At 49.2% G+C, this 26,454-nt stretch overlaps 1 protein-coding gene across 1 annotated transcript; it reads left to right on the top strand.

Annotated features, from left to right (window-relative positions):
- Positions 1-2,726: 2,726 nt before the first annotated feature.
- Positions 2,727-26,000, top strand: Lrp8 (LDL receptor related protein 8). Its single transcript, XM_032900835.1, has 14 exons — positions 2,727-2,747; positions 3,889-4,008; positions 4,081-4,206; positions 6,890-7,064; positions 8,750-8,977; positions 9,983-10,101; positions 10,328-10,467; positions 11,873-12,014; positions 12,928-13,080; positions 14,098-14,322; positions 16,712-16,780; positions 21,031-21,203; positions 22,100-22,276; positions 24,399-26,000. The coding sequence occupies exons 1-14, from the start codon at positions 2,732-2,734 to the stop codon at positions 24,435-24,437; spliced, it is 1,902 nt and encodes a 633-aa protein (XP_032756726.1). The 5' UTR covers positions 2,727-2,731; the 3' UTR covers positions 24,438-26,000.
- The last annotated feature ends 454 nt before the right edge of the window (positions 26,001-26,454 follow it).

Below are 26,454 nucleotides of genomic sequence, written 5' to 3'. Positions count from 1 at the left end.
CAGTGTGGGGATGGGACTTGCGTTCTCGCAATCAAACGGTGCAACCAGGAGCGGGACTGCCCGGACGGGGGTGATGAAGCCGGCTGCCTGCAGGGTGCGTGTGGTTGTGGCAAGGGTCCTCTGTGAGGAAAGGCTCGTGACCCTCCCAAGCTCAGAGAGAACAGAGCTGGGGGAGCCCTTCCCTTGATCTCTGACCCTTTCAATGTCCCCTGCCCCTCATCCCTGGGGATCTGGGGGCCAAGAACTGGACTTTTGATTAAGGATTTTGTAAAAGCTGAAGAGGGGTAAGGGGGCAAGGCTGGGCACTGCCATCTAACTTCCCCGTGTCGTGTCTGTCTACACTCAAGCTTCCTTGAGGCCTTCCTTACTTGTTCCCAGACCAAAGCCTGCCCCCAGTGACAGTCCCTCTCAGTCTCTGGTGGCTCTGTTGGTCACCATCTGCCTGGCAGGGATAAAGACCCTACCACCCTTCTTCTGGGAGAGTATTTCAGAGTAGTGAAGGCAACGAGGCAGTGAGCCTTATCCCAGGTTTGTGGGGCAGACATTCCCCCGTGGGACTCCCAGGACTCCTAAGTGCCTCCAGGACCGACAAAGGCCCCCGTGTGGACATATGAGGGTCTGTCCTAAGGTCCCTTAAGAGACTGAGACCTGTTGGGGTTGACCTTTGAACTCTGTGCATTTTCTGTGGGCCTTAGTTGGCCCTGCCCAGCCTTGTGCTTCCCACCCAACTGTCTCACCGGCACTGTCCCCTCTCTTGTCTGGCCCGACAGAGTCAACTTGTGAGGGTCCCCGCAGATTTCAGTGTAAGAGTGGCGAGTGCGTGGACGGCGGGAAAGTGTGTGATGATCAGAGGGACTGCCGGGACTGGTCGGATGAGCCTCAGAAAGTGTGTGGTATGCTATCTGTCTACACCTGACGGCCGAACTAATGCTCTCACCTTGCTCCCTCCTGGCATCCAGGCTGGAGCCCTCTTACCCTCTAGACCATGTGCTCTCCCATAGCCTCATAACGGGCCATTTGTCAATGGAATCGCTCGGTCTATATGGCTGCAAAGCCCCGGGGCCCTCTTTTGCAGTCGACATGCTCAGATTAGGCTGCTTCTCACAAAATCGGCCTCCTCATTTCAGCCACATGCAAACTGAGTGTGCGCCCTCTGCAAGTTTCTCCCTTCCTCTGTGTTCCTGCTCTGCTGATCTAGCCATGGCCTTGGCCCCTGAGCTCTTCCAGTCCATGGCAGGACACCGTACAAAGTCAAAGGCTGGAAGCAGCAGCCAGGGAGCCTGCTAGGAGCCTATCCCAGCAGCACAGCACAGGCCAGGCCTGGATGGGAGCAGGCAGTATCCCCTTTCTAAGATCTGAGAGTTGCAGTCTAACTAGAGAGAAGTAGGGTGAGCCAGCTCTCCGAGGACTAGTGAGGAGAGCAGAGGCTCTGAGCTGGAGGCGAAGCAGGAGCCCTTGTGTGTGCAGAAGAGTTCGTGAGTCAACTCTGCTCGTCTCAGGCCAGGATTTAGAGAATTGGACAAAGGAATCCCCAGAGAACAGACAGATTGGCCCCTCCTTGTCCTCTCTCCTGGAAGACCACCCGCATCTCCCCTCCTGGGTACTCAGAGGAACACCTCAGAACCAGCTTTGCTCCCCTACTGAAGATGTAAATGAAGTCAGACTGACTGAAAGGAAAGTAGTTAAGCAAAGCCCACTGAGCCTCTGCCTGGGCTTGCAGGAGACGGATACCCGGATACCCCGCTGCCCACAGAAGGGACCCGTGGAGAGGGACAGGGAAGCAAGAGCAGCTGAACCTGCTTCCCCACAACACTCAGATCTGCAGTTACCTAGGGACTACTAACCTACCAAGCTCGCTGTCCTCATCTTCTGCATGACATGTCAAAGAGAAACATGTGCTTGTCTGTGTCCACCTGTGTTCTTTTTGTCTGTGCTGGCAGGAGACAAGTATCCGTACCCACCTCTCTGAATTACTGCATCCATGCATCTCTGCCTGCAATTCCATGTCTGTGAAGCCTGCAGACCTATGCCTCTGCGCATAAGCGTGTGTGTGTACGTGTGTGTGTGCATGAAGGTGTGTGCATGCAGGGACGTACCATGCTGGGGACGGTGACACCAGATGCTACTCAGGCCTCCAGCCTCTTCCTTCCTCTCCCGGCGACACAGAATTAGAGAAGCACACAGATTCCCTTCAGGCCTTCCAAAGAAGACGATCAGGGATAAACTAACCGGGGGTCTCCTAGCTTTTCTCTCTCAATCCATGTTGGCCTTGAGACACCCCACGCCTTCTTTCATCAGAAGCCGCAGTCATTCTGAGCTCTTCCTGGGCAGCGCCACCCTACACATACCCCGTGGCTGTGTCCAGCAAATAGAACTGCGGGTTGCTGCGACCTGCAAAGAGAGGAAGGAAGTGGGTGGGTGCGGGACTGAGGCAGCGAGTGGACGGGAAAACAAATGGATGGATGGTGCTCGTGGGATAAGAAAACCCAAGACAGGTGGCAGAGGGTGTGAGCGACCAAATGGTTCCTTGTGGGAGCTCTCCCAGAAACTCGTCCGAAGCTACCATGACTCACACCATCTCCAGAAGTCTGGGGCTTCCCAGGGATGGACCTGACTGAGCTACTCCCAGTCCCCCAAAGTCACGGGCTCGATGTGCTCTTGTTCTTTCAGTTGCACCAATATTCCAGGGAAACAGGAGGAGGCCCAGGGGTAAAGGGGACATTCCCTAAGCATGGCTCCGGCTGGAGGTGGGATGCCCACAGCTCTGCATGGCCTGGGATGGGCAGCTCCGACCAGCTGGGTGCATGGCCACGGCTGGCCCCGCTCAGCTTTGCTTCGCTTGGCTGGAGTAACAGTGCATGAGCCTGGTGGGAAAGGGCTGGTCGCTGTGGTACTTCCGCTGGCTTGTGGGATTAACTGTCTGTGATTCTAAGCTCAGAAGGTGCTGTGAGAACTTGGTAAGCCTTGGTCCTGGCCTCCCCTAGGACCCTCCAGAAGGTGGTGAGGGAGCAGAGAATGAGGGACCAGACCCAGATGAGCTCTTGGCATCCCTTCACTCTTTGCAGCACTTGGTAATCCTGGTCTCGGCTTGTGGCATGGTGGTTCAGTGAGACAGGTCAGAGAGGAGTTGAAAAGGCTCCATCGTGTAAATCCCGGTAGGAGAGAATTTTGACTTGGCCACGGGCATATTTAAAAAGTGTAGCCTAGAGACTCAGCTGTAGCAAGTAAGGGCATTCTGCACTGTCTGACGTCTGATAACTGGCAAACCAACTCTGGGCCCTGCCTTAAGAACACACACAAATAGTTGGGAACCAGAAGTCAGCAGTTTACAGAGATCCGAGGGAGCCCCTGCTCCTTGGCTGGCCCCACAGAGCAGAGCTGGGAAGAGGAGCAAAGCTACAGGAGGCAGTACGTGGAGGAAGAGATTTGTAAGGGCAGCAGCATTCCAAAGTGGTGTCACCTGCCTCCGGAGCCCCTCGGACCTGGAGATGGATACACAGAGGCATTCAGAAGGCATCTGGGGGGGTGTCCCAGGGGTTAACATTATACTTGCAAGCTTAGGCATAAAGGTTAGAAGGTAGAAGGAACTGTAAAAACCGTGTTTGTGAAAGACCTCAGAGGTCCAGGTAAGACCTAGCTGCTTCCAGTCTAGTAGCAAATGGAGCCCTGGCCTAGGAGGACCAGGACCTGTGTTTTCTTTGTTCCACTGGTGGGGTCTAATTGGGGAGCCTGCCCTTGGAGGAGCCTCCTTCCCAGTCACCTGGCTATTGGTTCTATGCAGCTTCCTGGTTTCCTGGTGGTGGGTGTCTGCTGCCCTGAGGCTTGGCTTTGCTCTGGGCCACTTCCCTGCCTCTCACAGGGAGGTCAGCAGCCTTTATCCCTCCCCAGGGCTGAACGAGTGTCTGCACAACAATGGTGGCTGCTCCCACATCTGCACTGACCTCAAGATCGGCTTTGAGTGTACATGCCCAGCAGGCTTCCAGCTCTTGGACCAGAAGACCTGTGGTGGTGAGCCCTCCCCCGTCTACCCAAGCACATGCAGAGCCTCCTGCTAGTTCTGACTTCTGGTCTTTTCGACAGACATTGACGAATGCCAGGACCCAGATGCCTGCAGCCAAATCTGTGTGAATTACAAGGGCTACTTTAAGTGTGAATGCCACCCCGGCTATGAGATGGATACGCTGACCAAGAACTGTAAAGCTGTAGGTACGGACTTCCTAAAGGATAGGGAACAGCTCTGGGGCGGGGGGTGGGGGGATTGTCTAGAACCACATATTCGAGGAGTGGCTAAACACACACGTACACACAGAAAGCAAATGGGTCACACGCAGTGCCCAAAGTACAAGTGAACATCCATGCACAATGTGCTGCATGCTGACATCGGGCATGGTTAGGCCATCCGTGATACCTGCAGCCCACATTAGCACAGCACAGTGTATAGGCACAAGCTTGCTTAGACCACAGAGCCAGTAGAGCCATAAAGAGCAAGATGTGGGCAGTTCTCCGTATTGATCCACTCATCCAGCTGACGTAATTATTTAGTTCTTCATATTAAATGCAATAGCACTGCTGTAGGTGCCGAGATTCAGTCAGCAAATGGCACGCTGTGCTTGCTGGTGACCGAGGCAGACAAAAGAAATAAGATAGCTAGACAAAATATAGCTCATGGCAGGTGGCAAGTCAGGCAAAATAAAGTAGGGAATGGAGTCTGAGAGAATGGTGGGTTATGGCTTTAAACAGAATAGTTAGGGACGCCCTCCATAAGGTGACATTTGAATGAGAAACTGGCGGAAGTGAAGGGGCGAGCAGGGACAGCATTCCAGGCAGAAGGAACAGAAAGCGGAAAAGCCCCAGGCAGGGAGCATGCTCGGACTTTGAAGGAGTTACGAGGAAGCTGGTGTGGTTGGAACGAGGACACTATGGAGATGTGAAGTCAGAGGTGTCTGGGGCACTCCCCTAGAGCCTTCTAGACCGCTGTACAGACGGACTTGTTTTCTCTTGTGTCTGAGAGAAGCCCTCAGAGGGTTCCGAGTGGAAGGGAAATGCACTGTCAGGTTTAGGCTCTGCCCGGCTTCACTGCTGAGAACAGACTGCAGAGGGCCAGAGAGAACCATGTGTTGCCATGGTACCCCAGGAGAAAGGTTTGGAGAAGGATGGTTGCTGTGGGAGTGTTGAGAAGCGAACAGATGTGTGTGTGTGTGTGTGTGTGTGTGTGTGTGTGTGTGTGTGTGTGTGTGTGTGTGTTGAAGGCCAAGCAACAGGTTTGCTTGTACATTTAATGTGGGGTTCTAGAGAAAAATGAATCAGAGTATTCCAAGGACAAATAACTGGGGGGGTGGGGTGGTGGTGAAAGAGGCCAGTGTAAGAGGAGCGTAGGCTGTGTGTACCACAGGTCGAGTGTATGGAAACCGTAGCTCTCCACATGGAGGTACTGAACAAACAGTTTAGTCAAAGTGTGGATTTTCACACAAACACTTGAGAGAACACATAGATACGGTAACACAGTAGGTACAATACTTGATATGAAACCCAGAAATCCTAAAATATCCCGTCTACACTGTACTCTAACACCCTCACCCATTAACCTGTCTTTACTTCCACCTGGGACAGGAGTGACATGACCCATATGTAGGTGACAACATTCTGAAAAAAGTCATGTGACTATCTAAGGGACAGTCATACAAAAACTCAAATCATAAACACATAGGTCCCTGTTGTTGACCCAGCCCTCAATAAAATTTACAAGATGCCCCCATCGCAGCTTACCACCTCGGAGAGGTGAAGTCGTGGCTGTAATTTGGGGTAAGCAAAGTTCTGGTTTGTAGGTGACCTAGCAGGCCTAGAACCCAGCTTTCCATCTGGCGCTCCCTGTACTTTGAGCCCCATTTTCTGGCTGTTTGTATCACCGCTCCCTCTTACCCCTTACTCCAAAAGTTTCCATCACTACACACACCCTGGTCGGTACATGGCTCTGGACTGCGCCCATCCTGTCCCTATTAGCCTGGCACAGATGCACAGAAATGGGACCAGGTAGCTGGCTGAAGTGTGTTCTAGAAAACATGGGAACTGTGCCTAAGAATTGCCTGATATGTCTCAAAACCACCTGTGGGCGGGGCAGTGCAGTGTCCTTAAAGACCTCTATCTGGGACACTGATCTTCCAGATGGAAGTCAAGAATATCTAGGCCCCCATGTGATCTTCTGAATCTAACTCTGGAGTCTAAAATGGGTTTTGAATATACATGGTCAGTTGTATGTTCTGTCCAGGGCATGTATGGGATTTGTCAGGTGCCACATGTCCTAACCCACTGGGCTATCTTTCTAGGACCTTTATGCGCCTTAGGTAGGCCGTTCTTGCAGGATGGCAAGCGGAGCCCCGAGCAGAAAGGATAGTGATCTCTGGAAAGAAACACACTCTGGGGCAAGGGAAAGACTTAAAAAGCACCAGGGTCAGTGAAGCTGGGCCGGGAAGGGCAGGTAGCTTAGCTGGAATCCCTGAGGACTCAAGATGACTAAGATCTGGCCTCTGCCTGATCCCACACATCACTACTGGTCACCTTTTTGCACTCATGAGTTCTAAGGAGACCTCTGACCCCACTGGGCAGTTGGGAAGACTTCCTGGATGGCAGTACCCTAGTCATCACTGGGTGCTCCAGTGGAATCCAGGATGCTGCCGATGGCCTCAGTGCAGGCATGAGGACGCACTTGGGATTTGTACCTGATAGAGAGTACAGTTGTGCTGGTACTCATTCGTCTGCCCTTCCAGCCTGTGAAGTAGGGGCCGTCATCCCCACTTCCTACAAATGAACCTCTCACCCAGCAAACGAGGGGCAGAGACTTGGTCCCTGGCCTCCCTGCCTCCTCCGTTGACACTGCTTCCCTGCATGGCAGCTGGCAGGAGCCCATCCCTAATCTTCACGAACCGACACGAGGTACGGCGAATAGACCTGGTGAAGCGGGACTACTCGCGCCTCATCCCCATGCTCAAGAATGTCGTGGCGCTGGACGTGGAAGTGGATACCAATCGAATATACTGGTGTGACCTTTCCTACCGCAAGATCTACAGGTGAGTGTTGTGCACGCTGCAGCCAAGCCTGGGAGGCTTGAGGGAGGGGCAGCTGGCAGGAGGAAGGCTGGCCTCTGCCTCTCAGGGCAGAGTTGGGCTTGACAAGGGATGTAGAATCACAGCAGGAGTGGAAGGACCAGGACTCACCAACCTGTGGGAAAACAGCCTTGAGTCCACATCCTAGACTGTGTCTGACCCCTGGTGGCCGAGCCGTGAAGTGCAGGACAGAGGAAATGAGGGAAAGGAGAAACCTCCTTGGGTTCTCCATGGAGAACCTGCGTTCTGGACCCTGGGAACTCAAGATGACTAAGATCTGGCCTCTGTCTGGAGGAGCCCACATATCACTACTGGTCACCTTTTTATAGTCATGAGAGAAAGTTCTAAGGAGACTTCTGACCTAATTTGGTGGTTGGGAAGACTTCCTGGATGGTAGTACCTTGGTCATCACTGGGTGCCCCAGTCATTGGCTGTGACTTTAGCACTTGGGAACCTCCTCAAACATGTGAGAAAGTCTCTCTCCTGTCTGTCTCAGATGCCATAATATCTGGCCTCCCTGCGTATCTGGGCCTCCTTGGAGAGTTAATGCTCTTTTTTGCCCTTGAGATCCTCTTGGCAGGACTGCTGATAACCGGGCATTGGGTAGACATTGAGTCACTGTAGAAAGAAAGATGGGATGGGATGGGTGGTTAGACGAGAAGACGAGCAACTGCCAAGTGAGATCGGGTATGGGGGTGTGGGGGCTGGGCAGCCTGTGGTTGAGCGACAGGAACGGGAACTCACGGTTTGCAATGCAATGAGTAAAGCTGCCCGTGTGGTATCTCAGAGTGCTTTGCAGTCTGGACCTTAAGAGAATTCCCGGGATCCGAAGAGTGAGAATTACGGATGGCGGCAGGCAGTATGGAAGTAATAACAGAGAGAGAGTGCAGTAGGCGCGGGGACAGCAACCTGATGCCTCCTGTGTGTTTGTGTGGTCCCTCTCTCTGCTGTGCAGCCTCCTGCAGACTGCATTCCTCTCACCTCTGCGTGCTATAACCTCCCCCTCAGCACTTTCCCTTCCTTCCCTTCTTTTTGTGACCATCCTTTCTGCAGCTGCCACGGTGATCTAACATTCCCAGCTCTGATCTCGGAACCACTGGGTTCCCACCCTTGCCCCAAGATGATCCAGTTCCTTAGCAGTGCTCTCAGTGCTGTCAGGATGCAGCTCTCGCCTGAACTCATCCCCAGTTTTGCATCCCGTAAACCAGTTCTGCCACACCAAACCCCGCATCCTTTCCGAACCTCTGTGTGTCTACACTTGTGTATACTGGTCTCTCTGTGTGTTTGGTTTCATTGTTTGTGCCCCTGGTGATCTAGTCCTTCAAGACTCAACCACAGAGGCTTCTCCCACTCTGCAGGATGGTGCAGTCTCCATCTCCCTGCTGCCGTAGGCTTCCACACTGCATTGTACCTGCCTGCAAGCTTCTTCCCCCACTAATTGAGCTCCTCCAGGCCAGAAACTAGCTGATTCAGCCCGGGTCCCTAACCCTGGTGGCTCAAGGAATGTGTTGAGTGGAGATTAGTCAAGTTCCTCTAAAACCCACTGCCATGGCTCAGAGAGAAGACAAAGTGGGGAGGGTTACAGAGGCAGCCCCACATGGGCCCGTGGGTGGAGCTTCTGCCCATGGCCAGCCCTGCTTTCTCCTAAGCGCCCACATGGACAAGGCCAGTATCCCGGACGAGCAGGTGGTCCTCATTGGTGAGCAGCTGCACTCTCCAGAGGGCCTGGCGGTGGACTGGGTCCATAAGCACATCTACTGGACAGACTCAGGCAATAAGACCGTCTCAGTCGCCACAACCGATGGACGCCGCCGCTGTACTCTCTTCAACCGTGATCTCAGCGAGCCCCGAGCCATTGCTGTCGACCCCCTGCGAGGGTGAGAATCCCCACATAAACTTTCCATTCCACCAGCAAAGGCGTGTCTGTTACAAGAGCTGTCAAAGGTTCTAGAAACCCGTGGGCCAGTGAGATACAGGGAAGGAAGTCCAAACGGCCCACATCCTATTTGTCCTCAGCCAAAGTACTGGGCATTAGTCACCAGAGATCACTCTGGACTCTTGGCTCCTTCATTGTATTGTTAAAATAGCATGTCTTGGAGTACTACAGGACTAGAGATCCCGGGTAGCTTCAGAAGTAGAGGCCTTTCTTCAGGCTTCTGTCCATAGATATTTGACAGCCGCTTAACCAGTTTTGGGGACAGAGAACCTATTTCATTGTGGAATACAGATCCATTATACAGTGGAGTTTCCCCTTAATCCCAAATCTGTCTCCCTGTAGCTTTCCCCAGTGGGCATTACATGAGTCATGCACTCAGTACAACCAGTAAGATTCGAGGACTCAGGGTCCCTGGGGCTGCTCTGCCCCTGACCATTGTTGCCCAGTATGTGGGTCCCTTTAACAGAGGCTACTTTGCTCTGGCCACACCTAGGTGGGGGCTCCCTTAGTGGAAATGTTCCTTTTTCCTCATGAAAGGGTGAATTAGTAACAGTGAACTGCTGTGATCTCTAGAAATGAGGGTCTAGGAGCAGGAACCTGAGCTAAGATGGTCATCTACTCTCTTCTGAGTAGATCGGGAGAGATGTGTAAGGGCCCTGCCCACACAGATGCTCTAGGGTTCTGGTTAGAGCTGCCACAGTGAGAGCAGAGCTCACGGGCCATTCAGCTGAGACTAAGTAGATTATTGGCAAGTTGAGCTTCCCGAGGCTCTCATGAGATGAAGGTTAAAGTGCCTGTTCTAAGATTTGATAGTTCCGAAGGATGTCAGAGGTTTCCCCATTAAACATAATCCCCAACTATTCAGTGGATCGCTGAGCCTTGGTGGCTTGGGCCATTCCAGCTGTCCCACCCAGAGAAAACTAATGTGGGCTCTTCTGCCTTTCAGGTTCATGTACTGGTCTGACTGGGGTTTCCAGGCAAAGATTGAGAAGGCTGGGCTCAATGGTGCAGACCGGCAAACACTGGTTTCAGACAACATCGAGTGGCCCAACGGAATCACCCTGGGTGAGCCCTGCCTGTCTACGAGAGTTGGGAGCCTGCACTAGAACTGATCCTGACAACTGTTAGGAGTCCCATGGGTCTTGTGTGAGAGTCCCCTCATGGTGGCCAGTGTCTTTGTTCCCTTGAGCTAAGTTCAGTCTGAGGCCTGGCAGTGTGGGCAGGGAGGAGTGCCGTGGAGTAGAGATGTAGCTGCAGTAACTGGTGTCTGACCTGACCCCTCCTCCCCAAGACTTGCTGAGCCAGCGTTTGTACTGGGTGGACTCCAAGCTGCACCAGCTATCCAGCATCGACTTCAATGGAGGCAACAGAAAGATGCTGATTTTCTCCACTGACTTCCTGAGTCACCCTTTTGGGGTAGCTGTATTTGAGGTGAGCCCCATAGGGGTAGGCATAACTCAGTCGGGAAGCTTAAACCCAGAAGAGGCTTGTTCAAATAGGATACTTCTAGACTTGTCCAGAGGGAAACAAAAGAACAGGGACGCCAGCTGACAGGTTGATACACTCCAAGAGCGGCATCCAGGGAGGCTCACAGCCCAGTCTGCCTGGCAGTCTTTCTTGTGCTCTCCCCAAGAGTCTCGTTCAGAGAATGTCACCTAGGTAAATCTCTCGGCACAGACGCTGCCTCTCCACATCCTCGGCATCTACCGCTGTATCTCACATACAGAAGGAGGCAGGGAGAAATGTGTGTCCTTAGAATCATTTAGAGTAGGGCGATCCTGAGAGGTGCTATGCAGACCTGTGCCAAATCCCGGGGTCACAGAAGTAAATTAGACACTACCCAAGCCCTCAGGAAGCTCCCAAGAAGGAAAAGAATCAAGAAGCCCTTGCTCTGACCTTAACAGCCTTTCTTTTGGGGAAATAAGGAAGTCGGAACCAAAGTTTCTTACACACAGCTCCTCCCCCAAACCAACCCTGCCATCCAGGGAAGGCAGAGGAAGGGGGTAGTGTTCTGTGGTGGACAATGGCAATATTTTCTTAGAGCAGCTTCATTCAGTACTGCTTGAACTTGTGTGCAGATTGTCTCCTCTAACTTTATCCCCTGGCTTAAAACATGAGTTTGTGTGTGTGTGTGTGTGTGTGTGTGTGTGTGTGTGTGTGTGTGTGTGTGTGTGTGTGTGTGTGTGTGTATGTATATATGTATGTATATATATGTTGAGGCATCTCCTGGCATGTGTAAAGTGTGGGTATGTGCATGAGTTTGCAGAAGTGCACCAGAGTAAACATGTCTGTTTCTCTGTGTGTGTGTGTGTGTGTGTGTGTGTACTTTTATGTGAACTAAAAGGTATTACTCAGCATGAGTGAGTATGTCTTTTTGACCTGTGAGGGTGTGTCTGGGTCTGTGGACAAGGTGCATGGTTGCCCCTGTAATTGTAAATTTGCCTACAGATGTGTGTCTACTCTTCTACGGACTAACCATGTAGAACACTAACCATGTAGACTTGTGTGTTCCTCCTAGAAGGCCCAACAGCAACTAGCCCTCGGGAACTCACCATTCCTTCTATCTTAGTCCCAGGTGTAGTCATGCAACCTTGGTTTTCTTTTGGCTCCAGGAAGTGAGCCTAGCTCGGCAGCACAGAATCACAAGTAGCCATCTAAGACAGAAGGAAGCTAGGAGGCTTTGCTTCACCGGCAGAGGCAGCGTCCTCTGAACCCCTGTGGGCAGGGTAGACAGCGCCGACTCCGGTTCGTCCTGTCCCTGACTTGGGGCGAGGCCCTCAGACTGGGATGGAGTTTGGATGCTGGGCTTCCTATCCTTCACATCTGTACTCCGCAGGACAAGGTATTCTGGACGGATCTGGAGAATGAGGCCATTTTCAGCGCAAATCGGCTCAATGGCCTGGAGATCTCCATCCTGGCTGAGAACCTTAATAACCCACATGACATTGTAATCTTCCATGAGCTGAAGCAGCCAAAGGGTAAGTAAGCCTTCCCTGGTCCCCGCCTGCCTGTGCCCTCTCCTGACACCTGACAGGCTACGTCTTCCCATTTGTGTCTTGACCCAGTATCCCCAAGAATACAATAGTCCCTCTTGTTGTCAAGTGTGTTGCCATATCTGGTTTCACTCTGCTTCAGCCTCTGTGTGATGCACGGCTAGGAACAAACACATAGGCGTCCTAGTTTTGCCGATAACAGGTGCTTTTTGTATGTCTCATTCAACAATTGAGGAAACTGAAGTTGGAGAGAGAAAACAATGTTAGCAGGTAGAACAAAAATCTAAACCAGGGTCCACCTGATTGCCAAGTTCCTTCTGTCGCGACACATCAGTGCGCACTTACTTCTAGCACCCATTTTGCAGTACTGTAAACTCCTGTGTCTCCAGGCCTTACAGTTAGCCAGGTGGCTTACTGGGAATGGTCTAATAATCGTACCGCAGGGCTGTGTCATCTGCTGCCATGACCAGCTGTAACCGGTATCGGCTGCCAGGGTAAGGGAGACAGCAAAGAGAGGGGCAAGACGATGAGGTCTGCACCTGATTCTAGTTCTAGAGACTTAAAGCAGAAAGAGACGGCAGGTACCCAGAGGAGGAGCAAATGAGACAGACACAGTCGGGGAGAGGTAGACTTAAAGTCTGCCTCCAAAATTCCTAGAGTTGTAACGTGTCCATGTGTTCTCTGAGGGTAGGCTTCTCTGTCAGCTGGGACCATAACCCACCTCTCAGAACTGTAAGAATGAATGAGGGTAACAATAAAGTCCCAACTACTATGCTGGTAGGGAAAGATTTCTGTGCAAGTCCAGTTGGTGGGAACTCACTATTGGTAGACAAGAGGACCTGGCATGGCCTGTCAATCTCCCAACATGCTCTCTGTCTGCTCCTCCCCCTGCCATTAGCTGCAGATGCCTGTGAGCTGAGTGCCCAGCCCAATGGCGGCTGTGAATACCTGTGCCTTCCTGCTCCTCAGATCTCCAGCCACTCTCCCAAGTACACCTGTGCCTGTCCTGACACAATGTGGCTGGGCCCAGACATGAAGAGATGCTACCGAGGTTAGTGACAAACATTGCCCTGGACTCGTAGGGACTCAGTATGCTCCAGGTTTTCCTCCATCTTCCCTGGTTGCTTCTCACGTTTGCACCTTCGTCTTATCTAAACGTCCTTGACCGCGTGAGTTCATGGCACCCTCCAAGGCTTTCCCATCTCCAAGAAAAGTGCAATGCGTGTAAAATGCTTTAAATTCGACTTTCAGGAAATTTCTGGAATCCCTTGAAAGCCAAGTTAATGGGGCCTGGAGTAGGCTCCGTGGCTGAGAGCACTTGCTGCTCTTGCAGAGGACCCTGGCTCAGTTCCCAGCACCTATATGATGGCGTACAGCCATTCCTAACTCCAATTCTAGAAGTTCCAACCCTGATTCCTTCTACTGACCTCCGAGGACACCAGGCAAGCTCGTGGTGCCCAGGCAAAGCACCCGTAGATACAAAATAAACAGATCTTTTCAAAGAGTAAAAAATAAAATGAAGAAAACTTCGAGTAAAGAGCCCTTGGTCCTTGCTGACCATTTGTAACAGATGCCTGCTCTTAGCTAGACCTGGCACAGTGCGTAGATGCCCTTGAGTGCAGTTGTGACTAATGGTGGACAGCACTTCATCCTCACAACTGGGCTTTGTTTCCCAGTCCCTATGTGCAGCCAAACCTTGGGTTTGAGCATCAGGTCTGTTCCATCATTTACAATGTCCAGATTCAGCTGTTTAACGTGAAGAATTTAAACCTGATGACGTAACTGCAGACGAGGATGAAATGCTTCTCGATTTGTATTTCTGCTCCCTCTGGTCTTTTACAGAGGCCTCCTCCACACTTGTCTCCACAGCCCTGTCCCACGGACCCGTCTTTAAGAGATCAAAGTGAAGTGCTAGGACTCAGCTTCAGAGAAGATCACGGCCCATTCAGGGATGGGGGAAAGTTTCACGATAGTGGCATCTGAGCTAAGCCCAGAGGCTGAGCCCCTACTGGAACTCAGCAACCATAACTGGGCACCAAAGCAACAAACTGCTGTCTTTCCCCTTTAGCACCTCCGTCTACCTCAACTACAACCTTAGCCTCTGCTATGACAAGGACAGTACCTGCTACCACGGGAGCCCCTGGGACAACCATCCACGACCCTACCTACCAGAACCGCAGCACAGAGATGCCAAGCCAGACAGCTGCCGTCCCTCACTCAGTGAACATCCCTAAGGCTCCCAGCACCAGCCCGTCCACCCTGAGCCCTGCAACCAGCAACCACTCCCAGCACTGTAAGGAAGTCAGCTCTGCATTTCGTATAACTTGGGGGAAGCCAAGATGAGGGTCGGGAGTGGCTAGGAAGGAAGATCTTGTAATGTCCACCTCTTAGGAGGAAGCAAGGAGAGAAGGTCCTGTCCTGGGATTGACGTCATTCTCCCCCTAAAAGGAACCAATAATAAGCTACACTTGACTTGCTTCTCAAGATGGTCAGGAGAGGCAAAGGCGCCTGGCAGTGGTGGTCAGCAAACAGGAGACAGGGCAGGCAGATCTCTAAGTTTTAGGCCAGCCTGATCTACATAGAGAGTTCCAGGCTAGCCAAGGCAACATGGTAAGACCCTGCCTCAAAGAGGGAACTAGGCAAAAGAGGCATTGTGAATGGAAGTGCCCAGCTGCCTGGATATGTGTCAGTGTTTCATGTGTTCCTGAGTGGGTGTCGTCGAGTTTGGAAAGCTCTATCCGAGCTCCCAGCAGCCTTGGTAAGCTGCCCAGGCAGTAATGTCTGTAAAGTATGATCTGCTTGTGCCTGTTTCCAAATCCTGGATAGAATAACTAAGCTTAGCACTCCTTTAATCCTTGGGAGCAGTAGTGGTCCTGTTGGAACAGCTGTATCTCATTAACCAGAAAATACCTTTATAATTGCCAGGGGGCTTCATTTTAAATGATAAACCATCTCTCATTTTTTTACCCCGTACATGGCTGGCCCAGAAACCAAGCAATGGTGACATTGTTCAGATCAGGGCTGTTTAGCCAGCAGAGGCTAGGTTCTAAGAATAGACGTTTGAGGCAGCTTGGTGTTTGCAGAGGTGGAATTCCATTTCCTCTCATGGGGGCAGAGGTCTGAGTGTTCTCACAGGCCTAGGGACATTTCCTAGCACATCAGAGCAAGGGGACAGCAGTGCTTCCAGTTAGCTTGTTTTCTTCCTTCTTTGTATGCGTGCGTGCCTGTGCATGTGTGTGTGCGCGCGCATGCGTGTGTGTGCGTGTGTGTGTACACGTTCATCTTTGTGCACATGTGTGTACTGAAGGTGTATAATATGTATGTGTGCTTGTTGAGGCTGGAGATCGACCTTGGGAGTGTTCTCAATAGTTCTTCAATATAATTCTTGAGACAGCCTCTCACAGAACCTGGAGCTCACTGGTTCAGCTAAAGTGGCTGGCCAGCAAGCGTCAGGTCTCCCCCTGTCTCCTTCCTCAGCCAGGGCTATGGGCACATGCTGCCACGCTTGGCTTTACATGAATTGGGAGCAGAACTCAGATCCCCACCCTTAAATGGCAAGCACTTAACAAGTGAGCCATCTCTCCAGTGCCCTCCAATTAGCTAACTTGGTAAACAGGGCAGCTCCCTGATTAGCCAGAGTCTCTTGAAGTAACACGGAGAAATAGATTGGGGGGCATTGCCAGTGGCTAGCCATTCCTCTCACACCTCAGAGGGCTCTCATGGGATCCCAGGGCATAGAGCTGTACAGGTGTCTCGGGTGTCTTAGAGCTAGGGAAGGATATTTATTTAAAACAATACATTTATAATCACTCTTCATTTAAGAATGGGCTTCCATGTGCCTTTAACAGCAACAAGGATCCTTTAGAGATGGGGGTCTCGCTATGTAGCCCAGGCTAGTCTAAACTCGAGGTCTTCTATCCTTACCATTCAGAGTGGGGTGTGATATGCATGCACCATCATGCCTGGCTAACAAACCTTTTTAAATTTAGCCCTTATCATTACTACTACCACCTCACTACCATCTTGAATTAGGCAATGCCAGCTAGACATTGTGCTAAGTATCTGATATGAATTATCCCATTTAATCCTTAAATGGACCCCTAAGAGGTAGAAAATATTTTAAAATAAATATAATATACATATAATATACATATAATATACATTACACATTTAATATTACATTAACTTCCACAGTGTCACACAGGTAATGTGTAATAGAGATAGAATATGAACCGAGGAAGCCTGACCCAGAAGCCTACACTCCCAATTATACCCTACTACATTCCAGTATATCAGGTTTTAATCTCTTAGGAAAACAAGCTGGTAGTGCATAGAACAGGCAGACCACCAAAACAGTGGAGACAGTGCATTGGATTTTAGTGGAAAAAGACAGCCAGCCCCAAGCCCCCAGCTTCCTATTGGACTTGGGTCATGAGTCCTGTGTTCAAATCCCAAGTCTGCGTTTATCAAAGTTTAGTTTCCCGGATGTGACATAACCTCAGTCCTATTTGCCCCTGGAGTTTTGGGGACGTTTAGCGAGACTGAATTATTACACAGTAACTGGGAGCATCACCTTAGAGCCAGGACAAGAAGAGGTTGGGCGGGTGGTCCTTACAGCTCGAGGGCAGGCCGGGCTTGGATTCACAGTGATGGGGCATCATTCTGTACATGGTGTTTTACAGATGGGAATGAAGGCAGCCAGATGGGCTCAACAGTCACCGCTGCTGTCATTGGGATCATCGTGCCCATAGGTGAGTGCCCGGGGCTTGGGAAAGGCACTAGAGGGACAAAGAACTGTGCATGCTACCTGGTTCAGTGTGGGTTCTTGCCCGGCACACATTGTTCTCCAACTTCTGCCCCTGTATGAACATCCAGGCGCATCTCCACGCCCAGCCACCTCCACAGCCCACACTCGCACCATGTGAAGACAAATGACTGCTCCTTGGGGACCCAGCTAGCGTCTCTTGCTCACCACTCTCTCACGTGCCACATTATAGGAGATTATGTATTTGTTAACGGATGAGCCGGGCTGCTTGTCATTTACCGAGTAAATCATCCTGTCTTGTTACTTCCTCTTTGGTTTATTGAGCAGCTACCACGTGCCAAACTCTAATAAGGAAAGGGAAGGAAGTTAAAGGATGAGTAAGGCAGGGTCCTATCCTATAGATGTCTAGTCTTGGTCTGACAAGATAATTCAGCCTTCCACCAAGACTGACTGCTTGAGTTCTGTCCCTGCAGCACATGGTAGAAGCGGGGTTGGTTCCTGCAGTGTGTCCTCTGGGTTCCACATACTCCACCTTGTAGCAGGCATGCCCCACCCCGCAAAATAAATAAGTAAATGTAATTTAAGAAACCCCAGCAGGACAAAGGATACATATAATATGGGTAAGTTGATTATGGCATGACAAATCCTAAGAGTGAGCTGCTATGTTACTGCCGAGGAGTCGCTTTGGTCGAAAAGGGAAGAGAACAGGCGAGGTTTCCCAATGGAAATAATCCTTGAGCTTGAGTTGGCCAAGTCAAGAAGAATCAAGAACAACCCAAGCAGTGCAGACAGCATGTGCAAAGCCAGGAGTGGGAGAGACGTGGAGAGAGTTAGGGAGGTTGAACTAGCGGTTCAGTATGGCAGCAATCCTGGATAAGATTCAGAACCCGGGGCTGACGCATTCCCACCCACTGTGACATTCACTTGTGTCCTGTAACATGTCCATTTTCTCATGCCTGACTCGTGTCTTAGCCGTATTTTTGAGTTGGATTCCCCATTTTTAACTCCTGGGCTAGTCGGTATTACTATTGCTGTGATGAACACCATAACCAAAGCAACTTTGGGAAGACAGGACTCATTTGGCTTACACTTCCCCATCACTGTTCATCATGGAAGGAAGTCAGGACAGGAACACAGACAGGGCAGGAAGCTGGAGGCAGGAGCTGATGCAGAAGCCATGGAGGAGTGCTGCTTACTGGCTTGCTCCCCGTGGCTTGCTTAGCCTGCTTTCTTAACAAACTGAGGACCACCAGTCCATGGTTGGAACCACCCATGATGGGCTGTGGGCTCTTCCCCCATCAATCATTGGTTAAGAAAATCCCCTGTAGGCTTGTCTATAGCCCGATCTTATGGAGGCATTTTCCTAACTAAGGCTCCTCTCACATGACTCTAGCCTGTGTCAAGTCGACGTAAGACTAGCCAGCACATCTCCCTTAGGGACTTTGTTCTTTTAGAAGTCACACACAGTAGTGCTAACGCATAATTTATGTGATGCCTGTAGTACAGGCATGGCAGACACATTGGTGTGATATAACAGCATCTTGATATTCCTGGGGAGGAAACAGAAAGGTTGTCCCAGAGTGGAGGTGAAGGGTTCTAGAGAAGGTAGCATTTGAATTGGTCTTGAAAGGGCTCACCACAGAAGATGGTTGAGAGATAATGTCAACCATGGACTGGTGGTCCTAGTCTAGTCATGAGTGATTCTGTTCCTGCCATCTGTGTGTCCTCTCGGGTTGCTGGGACCCTCACTGAAAGAATCAGTACTTAAATTGAATTAAAGCATTAAATCTAAATGTCTTCTGATCTGAAGGGGAGAAGATGAGTATTATTCCCACAAGAAGTAGAGTTAGGCTTTCAAAGATTCCTGGACAGTTATTTACATTTTATTCTCTACGAATTGCCTGCTTGCAGTCTCATTTTTTTTTTCTTGTGGTTATCTTATTTGTAGAAATCCATAATAAATATAAAAACCTTAATAATACATAAAATAAATACTTTCTCCCAGTCTGCCACTTGATTTTAAACTTGCACATGGTATCTTTTATCATTCATACATTTATACTAAAGTCTTAGATCTGTTCATCTTTTCTTCTGTTAGTTCTGTGTTTACTGTCTCGCTTAGAAAGGCCCGCTTCATTCTGATTTATTAAAATGTCTCCTAGTATTTTCTTCTCCTAACTTAAACTTTCTTCAGTGCTTCATAATATTATTTTAGAGGACGGCCTGAGCCAGAGATTTAACTGTTTAATTTTGTGGTTGTTGTGCCTGTTCTGATCTGTGAATATAATTCTTTATATGTGTGTATAGATTTTCCAAGACCATATTTAGGGAACCATCATGTCTCTCGGACTTGAGTAATCATCTGTACTGTAGCCGATACATGTCAGCCTATGCAGTCCCCTCACCTACTACCTGTCTGTTCCCAGGCACTAGCAGTATTTTATGAAATGTTCTTCTTGTAAACATTTTCTTAAATGTTGTTAATGGCTTCTCTTCTAAATGAACTTGAGGGTAATTGTGCCATTTTGTAGAATTTATGCTAGGATTCTCATTGAACTTGCTTTGGATATACACACTCATGTGAGAGGAATTTACATTTTTACAGGATCAAACTTGCCCACTTAAGACATGGCATCTTTATTTCCGCCTTCACTTATGTCCTTTAGCAGACCGTGATAGATCATGTGGCATTTGCCTGCTTCTTATTAGGTTAGTCTAGTCATTTTGTAACTTTTACTAGGCCATCATGAATGTGCGTGTTCCGTGACATTTTCCAGTTCGTTATCTATTTGGGGGAATTATGTTTGTTTGGATGGTGGTTTTTTGGACAAGGTTGCAGAAATTCTGTAAGTCAGACTGGCCTGGAGTAATCATGTAGTGCAGGCTGTCCTTAACCTTTTGATAATTTTCCCGTCTCTGTCTCCTGAGCTCTAGAATTACGGGCACGAGCCCCACATCTGGCATTCTGATGTGTTACTGCCTACTAAAAGGAAGGCTATTGATTTTTTATATTGATTCTTGAGTAAGTAGATTACTTCTAATATTCTTTTACCTGCTCCTGTAACGTTCCTTTTCTTGTTGCCATCTTTAATTATGGTACTCTCACTCAAACAGAAACCCCTCTACAGCACCCTAAATCGTCTCCACCAATGTGCACAGAACCACTATGCGCTCTGGTGGGCGCAGTCTGGGAAACTCGGTTCCTGCAGAGCCTGGGTTACCTCTGCGGTTCTCCATGGCCAGCTGAGTTCTTGTCCATTCCCATCCTCCTAATCTAACTCTTTGTTTGCACTTGCGCCCGTTCTAAAAGATCTGTCCATCAGGTTGGAATCAAGCATAGATTCCTTCCTAGGCCTTGGCCCTGGACCTATAAGACACCCCTTCCTCTGTTCTGACAAAGAGACAGAGAGTGTGCTCGTTCTTGACTTTCCCGTCTGTCCAACAAGAACCAAACTGCTTAGTATTTTGAACCAGCTCTGAAGTCTTTGACTGTGTTGCCCTTCTATATCCTCTTCTAGAGACTCTCTTTGTCTGATGGAGCCTTAGAGTTGGAAAGACATACAATTTGGAAGGAGGGTGACCTTCTGAAGAGTTCCAGATTAGCAGCAGTATTAGGGTTCAGGTGTGGGAAAACACTTCTCAGTTATTTAGCAAGTGTCACTGAGCACATACTAGGCATGAGCACAAAGAAAGAAAGAAACACGCCCAGGACTGGAGAGATGGCTCAGTGGTTAGGGACTCGGGCTGTTCTTCTAAAAGACCAGAGTTTACTTCTCATCATCCATGTCAAGTGGCTCACAACCAACTGTCTCACCAGTTCCAAGATAGCAGATGCCTTTTCCTGGTCCCCACCCATACCTGTGTATGCTTGTACATATGTATACACTCACAGACACACATACCATACACATAACTAAAAATGATAAAAATCACTTTTAAAGTTAGCACAGCCCTCAAAAGCTCAGTTTGGTTGAGAGAACAGATATTTGAAAGTAAGTGTGGCCTGGGAACACACCTTAGGGAGCAGCGGGGTCTTCCCAGAGCGGTTGAGAAAGATGTTATAACAGATGAAGGATTAATGAAGGAACAAAATGGTGAGAGGACTCAAGCAGGAGAAAATGAGTGCTCAGAAACGGAGCTGGGAAGCGAGGGGTAATAAGGTTGGGGGGTGGCAGATGGGTGCTGATGCTGGGCCAGAGCTCCTGGTTGCTCAGTGTGATGTGGCCTTTTCCCCAGTGGTAATAGCCCTGCTGTGTATGAGTGGGTACCTCATCTGGAGAAACTGGAAGCGGAAGAATACCAAGAGCATGAATTTCGACAACCCAGTGTACAGGAAGACAACAGAAGAGGAAGAGGAAGATGAACTTCACATAGGGAGGACGGCTCAGATTGGCCATGTCTACCCCGCAGTAAGTACTCCTCGCTAGGAGAGCTCCTTCCCTTCCTCCTTTCCATTCACCCTCCCCCTTCCTTCCTTCCTTCCTTCCTTCCTTCCTTCCTTCCTTCCTTCCTCCCTTCCACCTTATCAAGAACCTCCCACATATCAGGCACAGTTTTGGCTCTGGGAGAGCACAGCCATACTGAAGCAGGCGATGGGGGGAGCAGAGAATCAGGATACCTTTTACCTGCAGGGTCTTCCTGGCAGTTAAGAAGCCAATGACTTTCTGCAGAAGGGTAACTGGCTGAATTCCGACACGCTCTGAATGCCAGTCAAATGCCAGACACCACACGAGACGTCAAGTATTCAGAGTTAATAATAGAGCGCACTGCTGGAGTGTTAGAGATGCTCGGTGTCGTGGGGTGGAGGCTGAAGAACCTATCTTTCTAGGAAGCCTTCCTAGGCTTGCTTCTTCTCCCACAGTTCCCTGGGCCTCTCCATCCACAATCCTCTTACCTTTTGCTTAGCAGTTAAGCCACTAGACTGTGAGGTCCCTGAGGGCAGATCCGATGTGGTTAGTCTGTTTCCCTGGGCTTGGCATAGCACAACTGGCTTTAACGAGTGCTGAATGGATGGATGGTGTAGGAGCACAGCAAGGGGCTGCTGGTTCATCTGGGGATCCAGTGCATAGAATGACTCCCAGTAACCCATGAGCTGTGTCTTTAAAAAATAATAGTAATTTTCAGGTAGGGAAGGATAGAAATGGCATTCCAAAGAGAATCGTGTGGAAAGGTTTAGAGGCATGGAAGAGCGTGGCCTGTTGGGGAATGAGGATTAGGAAGTGGTTAGAGCAGGTGTCATTGATGCACAGCAGAGTCAGGGGGCTGAGTATGACCTCAGAGGTCATCCAGTCCATCCCCCTGTCAGGCAATCAGCAGCTATGATCGCCCACTGTGGGCAGAGCCCTGTCTTGGGGAGACCAGAGACCTGGAAGACCCAGCCCCTGCCCACAAGGAGCTTTTTGTCTTGCCGGGGGAACCAAGGTCACAGCTGCACCAACTCCCGAAGAACCCTCTTTCCGAGCTGCCTGTCGTCAAGTGCAAGGTAGGGCAGTGCCACTCTGAGCTGGAGGGGCTGGTGAGTGAGGGCTTAAACCTAGGCAGCCACAGCCAATCCTAGCGGGCTTTCTGATTTTAGAAAGCGACACTGTAAGCTTGATGTCGGGACAGAGGAAGAAAGGGCTTGTCCTAGACAGAGGAAACAGCATGAGAAATAATGTCACTCACGGTGTGGCAGACAAACTGCTGTTGAAGCAAACTAAAGGAGAGATGTGTGAAACAGTCGGACGGCGTTGTGAGGGTCAGCAGATGCTCTCGAGGCTCCGTAAGTCTATAACTGTGGCCAGTGCCGCCAAACAGATGTTTAGAGCTCCGAGAAGGCATGGTGCAGGAAGCCTAGAGCTTGGAGAGAGAAAATGACTCTGTCCCACGGTTCCACGGCCCTGCCGTCTTGTCTGCTAGTGAGATGAGAGTGAAAACCCCAGTCTCTGCTTCCTGAGGTTATAGAGTGTAAGGGCAGTATATAAATTACAGGTCAGTCTACACTAAAGAATCGTCATTTGATAAGGTGGGATCTCTGAGTTCGAGGCCGGCTGCACTACAGAGGGAGTTGCAGGACATCCAGGATACACAGAGAAACCCTGTCCTGTGTGATAAGCTCCTGCTAGTCACATGCTAGAGACATGGAGGAAGCAGAGGGGTACTTGGCAAGCACCAACTGTGTCAGACACTGCTTTTCGTGTGTGGGGTGGTAGTATCAGTTTCATTTACAGTTGAGAAAACTGAGACCCACAGGATTTTAATAACTTCCCCAGGATCATAGCCAGAAAGTGGCAGAACCAAGATTAACTCCAGGTAGTGCGCAGAGGCCCGAGTTCCTTCCACTCTGTCATGGGGTGCATGTCCTCCAAGCTCTGGAAATCAGAATTCTCACCCTCCTGTCTGTTTCTGTCCTCTTCTCCTTTCCCATCACTACTGGGGTCTGTCTTTGGCCTAGATGGGCGTGGCAAGAATAAGGGGGGCTTGACAATATCACTGAGAGTAAAGCATGCATGGAAAATTAAAGATAACTCAAAATTACCTTGAAAGGCAATGGGTTTCTTTTTTTTCTCTCTTTTTTTCCTTTTGGTCACGTGTAGCATGTCCAGAGTTGGAAAATGCTTATTCTATGCTGGCTTATTAATGCTTATTCTAATGCTTATTCTAGTAGGTTAGACTAGACTACTTCGGACATCATACTTGCTAGATAGCATGTAAGAACTCCAGACTCAGTTTTCCATCGGGTTTCTCACGCATCCCATGAAGTAGGTGCAAGCCTCACTGACAGCTGATGAAACCAAGGCTTAGAACAGTGCAGTGAGGCTGGTGCAAATCATGTAGCTCTGAGAGAGGCAATGCAGCTCGGGTCCATCCAAAGACGGTGGCCGGAAATGAGGAGAGTGGCAGTTAGGGTTCACTCATGATGAGCCAAGGAACGTTGGCTTCGTATCACTTGTTCAAAAATAAGTTTTGGAGCTTTCCGGTCCAGAACTCTGAGACTAATGCAGACCAGGGAGCGTGGGAAGATACAAATCACACAAGTGTAGCAAAGAATTTAACCCTTCAGGGAGCAGAGCCATTGGTTAGCCATTTGAGGCAGAAGAGAGTTGAGCATCCAGTAACTGGAAGTGAGAGACAGGAGAGGGAGGGACTGAATTACTTGTATCGTTTTCCAGTACTCTTTCATCATTTAAGAGGGGCACCAGCATGGTACCTGCCTAATTGTGATTTGTATTCTGGGGACAGGTGGCTAATAGCCCAAGGTTTAACATTCAACAGTTAACCCTCTTTAAGTTCACCCAACTTGAACTACTATAAGGAGCCAAGGTTAGGTCTCTGCTACCTTTCTTTCTGAAAGGACAGAACAGAATGGTGGGGAAAAGCTACACTTGTAGATCTGCACAGACATGGGCTCAAACTTGAGTTCAGCCGTTTGCTGTGTGATCCAGAGTTGACTGAGCCTCGGTTTTCTCACCTCTAAAATAAGTCAGGTAAATCTCATCATTGGCAGTGAAGATTATATGAACTAGTGTCTGTACAGGAATAGTGCGTCTGATTTTTTTTGTTGCCATTCGGTAAGGATTGCCTCTTATAGCTCTAACGACAATTTCTTTGGTCTGTTTCCCCAGCGAGTGGCATTAAGTCTTGAAGATGACGGACTGCCCTGAGGATGGGCCCGCCCACTTCGTGCCTCATGGAGTTCAGTCCTATGCACTACTCTCTCTGGATGGTGTGTGATTGGATGAATGCCATTTCTATATATGGGTCTGTGTGAGCGTGTGTGAGTGCGTGTAACTTTTTTTAAATTTATGTTGCGGAAAGGTAACCACAAAGTTATGATGAACTGCAGACATCCAAAGGATGTGAACGTTTTTATATGTATAATGTTTTATACACTTTTTAACTGGTTGCACTACCCGTGAAGAATTCATGGGACAGCCACTGCTGAGTGACTAACATGATGCACATAACCAAACGGGGCCAATGGTACAAACTTTACTCATCATTTGAATACAGTATTTACAGAGGATGTTTGATTTGAGAGCTTTTTTAGGTTTGAGGAGCTTGGGTTTTTTTTGTAAATAAAATTATGCTTTGTGGCTATCCATCAACATAAGTATAAAAAGAAAGAACACTTCAACTCCCTTCCCCATCTAGATTATTTATTAACATATTTCAAAAGTAAGGTTAGCTCTATAAATAATTTAGAGAAGCGAGAGTATTTATTTTTGGTATGATTGGCCCACTGCACAGACTCTGTGTTCATGTGTGTGTGTTTGTGTGAGAGAAAAAAAACCTGTAGAGAAGAGGCACGCTATGACTATTGCTCAGATACATACAAACAGTTATTTTAAAATGGTCCACAGAGGGGTGTCTAGTTTTCAGAGACACCTTCAGAAACTTTGCTCTGAGAACACAGATGCCATGGTTTGTGCAGAGATGTGGTGGGAAAGGTAGATCTTTTCACCTCTGGCTACCCCTGGGGTCCTGATGAGCCAGCACAAAGCTTCTCAGTTCCTCTGTGGCTGCCATGATGCCCACCTAGGCTTTCTGGTCAGTGTGCAGACACTGCATGGGGTTACAAGCCCTCATGAGCTCAAGACCGCAGAGTCCTTCCTTCAAAGTTCAGCTTAGTGAGGGCTCGGGTCAGCTTCAGTAAGCTTCCTCTGAAGCACCTGAAGGTCGGGCCTTTAGAGCAGCTGTTCTCAACCTTTGTGGGTCAAAAAGACCCTTTCACAAGGGTCACCTAAGGCATCGGGAAACACAGATACTTACATTATGGTCCATAACAGTAGCAAAATTACAGTTATGAAGTAGAAATGAAGTAATGTTATGGTTGGGTCAGTACAACACGGACTGTATTAAAGCTTTCGAGGCATTAGGAAGGCTGAGAACCCCTACTCTAGAGCTAAGTGAAGGCATTTCTAGGATTTCCAAGTTTACTGTAAGGACAGGCTCAGGCACTGAAGCTCTGAGTCGCGTGAATGAGGACGACGATTTTGGAATAGGTTTGGTTACACCTATTTCTCATCCCCTTACTTTCTACCATTTTTCTTACATAGGGGAAACATTTTAAGAAAATACACATTTCTTATGACCGTATGTTCACATGGATAAGACTAAGTCCAAAAGTGTGAATACATCCAAATTTATATTTTGAGGAAATACCATGAGATATTATAGCATATCGGGCATGTTTCATTGCTTTATAAATAAAAGGAGAAACTCTAGGTGTTTGTATAGAATTTTCTTCATATGGAACACCTTTACATTTTCTGAGCCTTGGGGATGGGGTGGGAGAAATGCCATTTTTCTGTCTGTGGAATCCTCTATTGGAGACGTAATCCCATAGTCCCAGAAGGAATTCAGTTCCCACTAGCTCTCTCTGTTCTACAATCCACTCCCGCTGAATGACCAGGACAACTACGACACTTCTGCGTTTGGCTTAAGTGGTGGAAGACTAATGTCTAAATTTGACACAACTGGAATTTGACATTTGAGACATATGTCTCCGTGTTCCCACACGACCGCTTCCCCCAAACCGGTGAAGCTCGAATGGCTCACCTTGACGCCTTTCGACTTCCAGGCAGACCATCTGGAGGCCTGTCCTCCTCTTCCCAGGAGCTTGCTCTGTGTCACTCATGTTTTCCTAACCTTTAAAAAATGGCTGTGTTCCAAGCTTGG

Source organism: Rattus rattus, chromosome 1, assembly GCF_011064425.1.
Source record: "Rattus rattus isolate New Zealand chromosome 1, Rrattus_CSIRO_v1, whole genome shotgun sequence".
NCBI classification, from domain to species: Eukaryota; Metazoa; Chordata; class Mammalia; order Rodentia; family Muridae; genus Rattus; species Rattus rattus.
The sequence above is the reverse complement of the archived record's forward strand: the minus strand, read 5'-3'. Positions and strand labels throughout refer to the sequence as shown.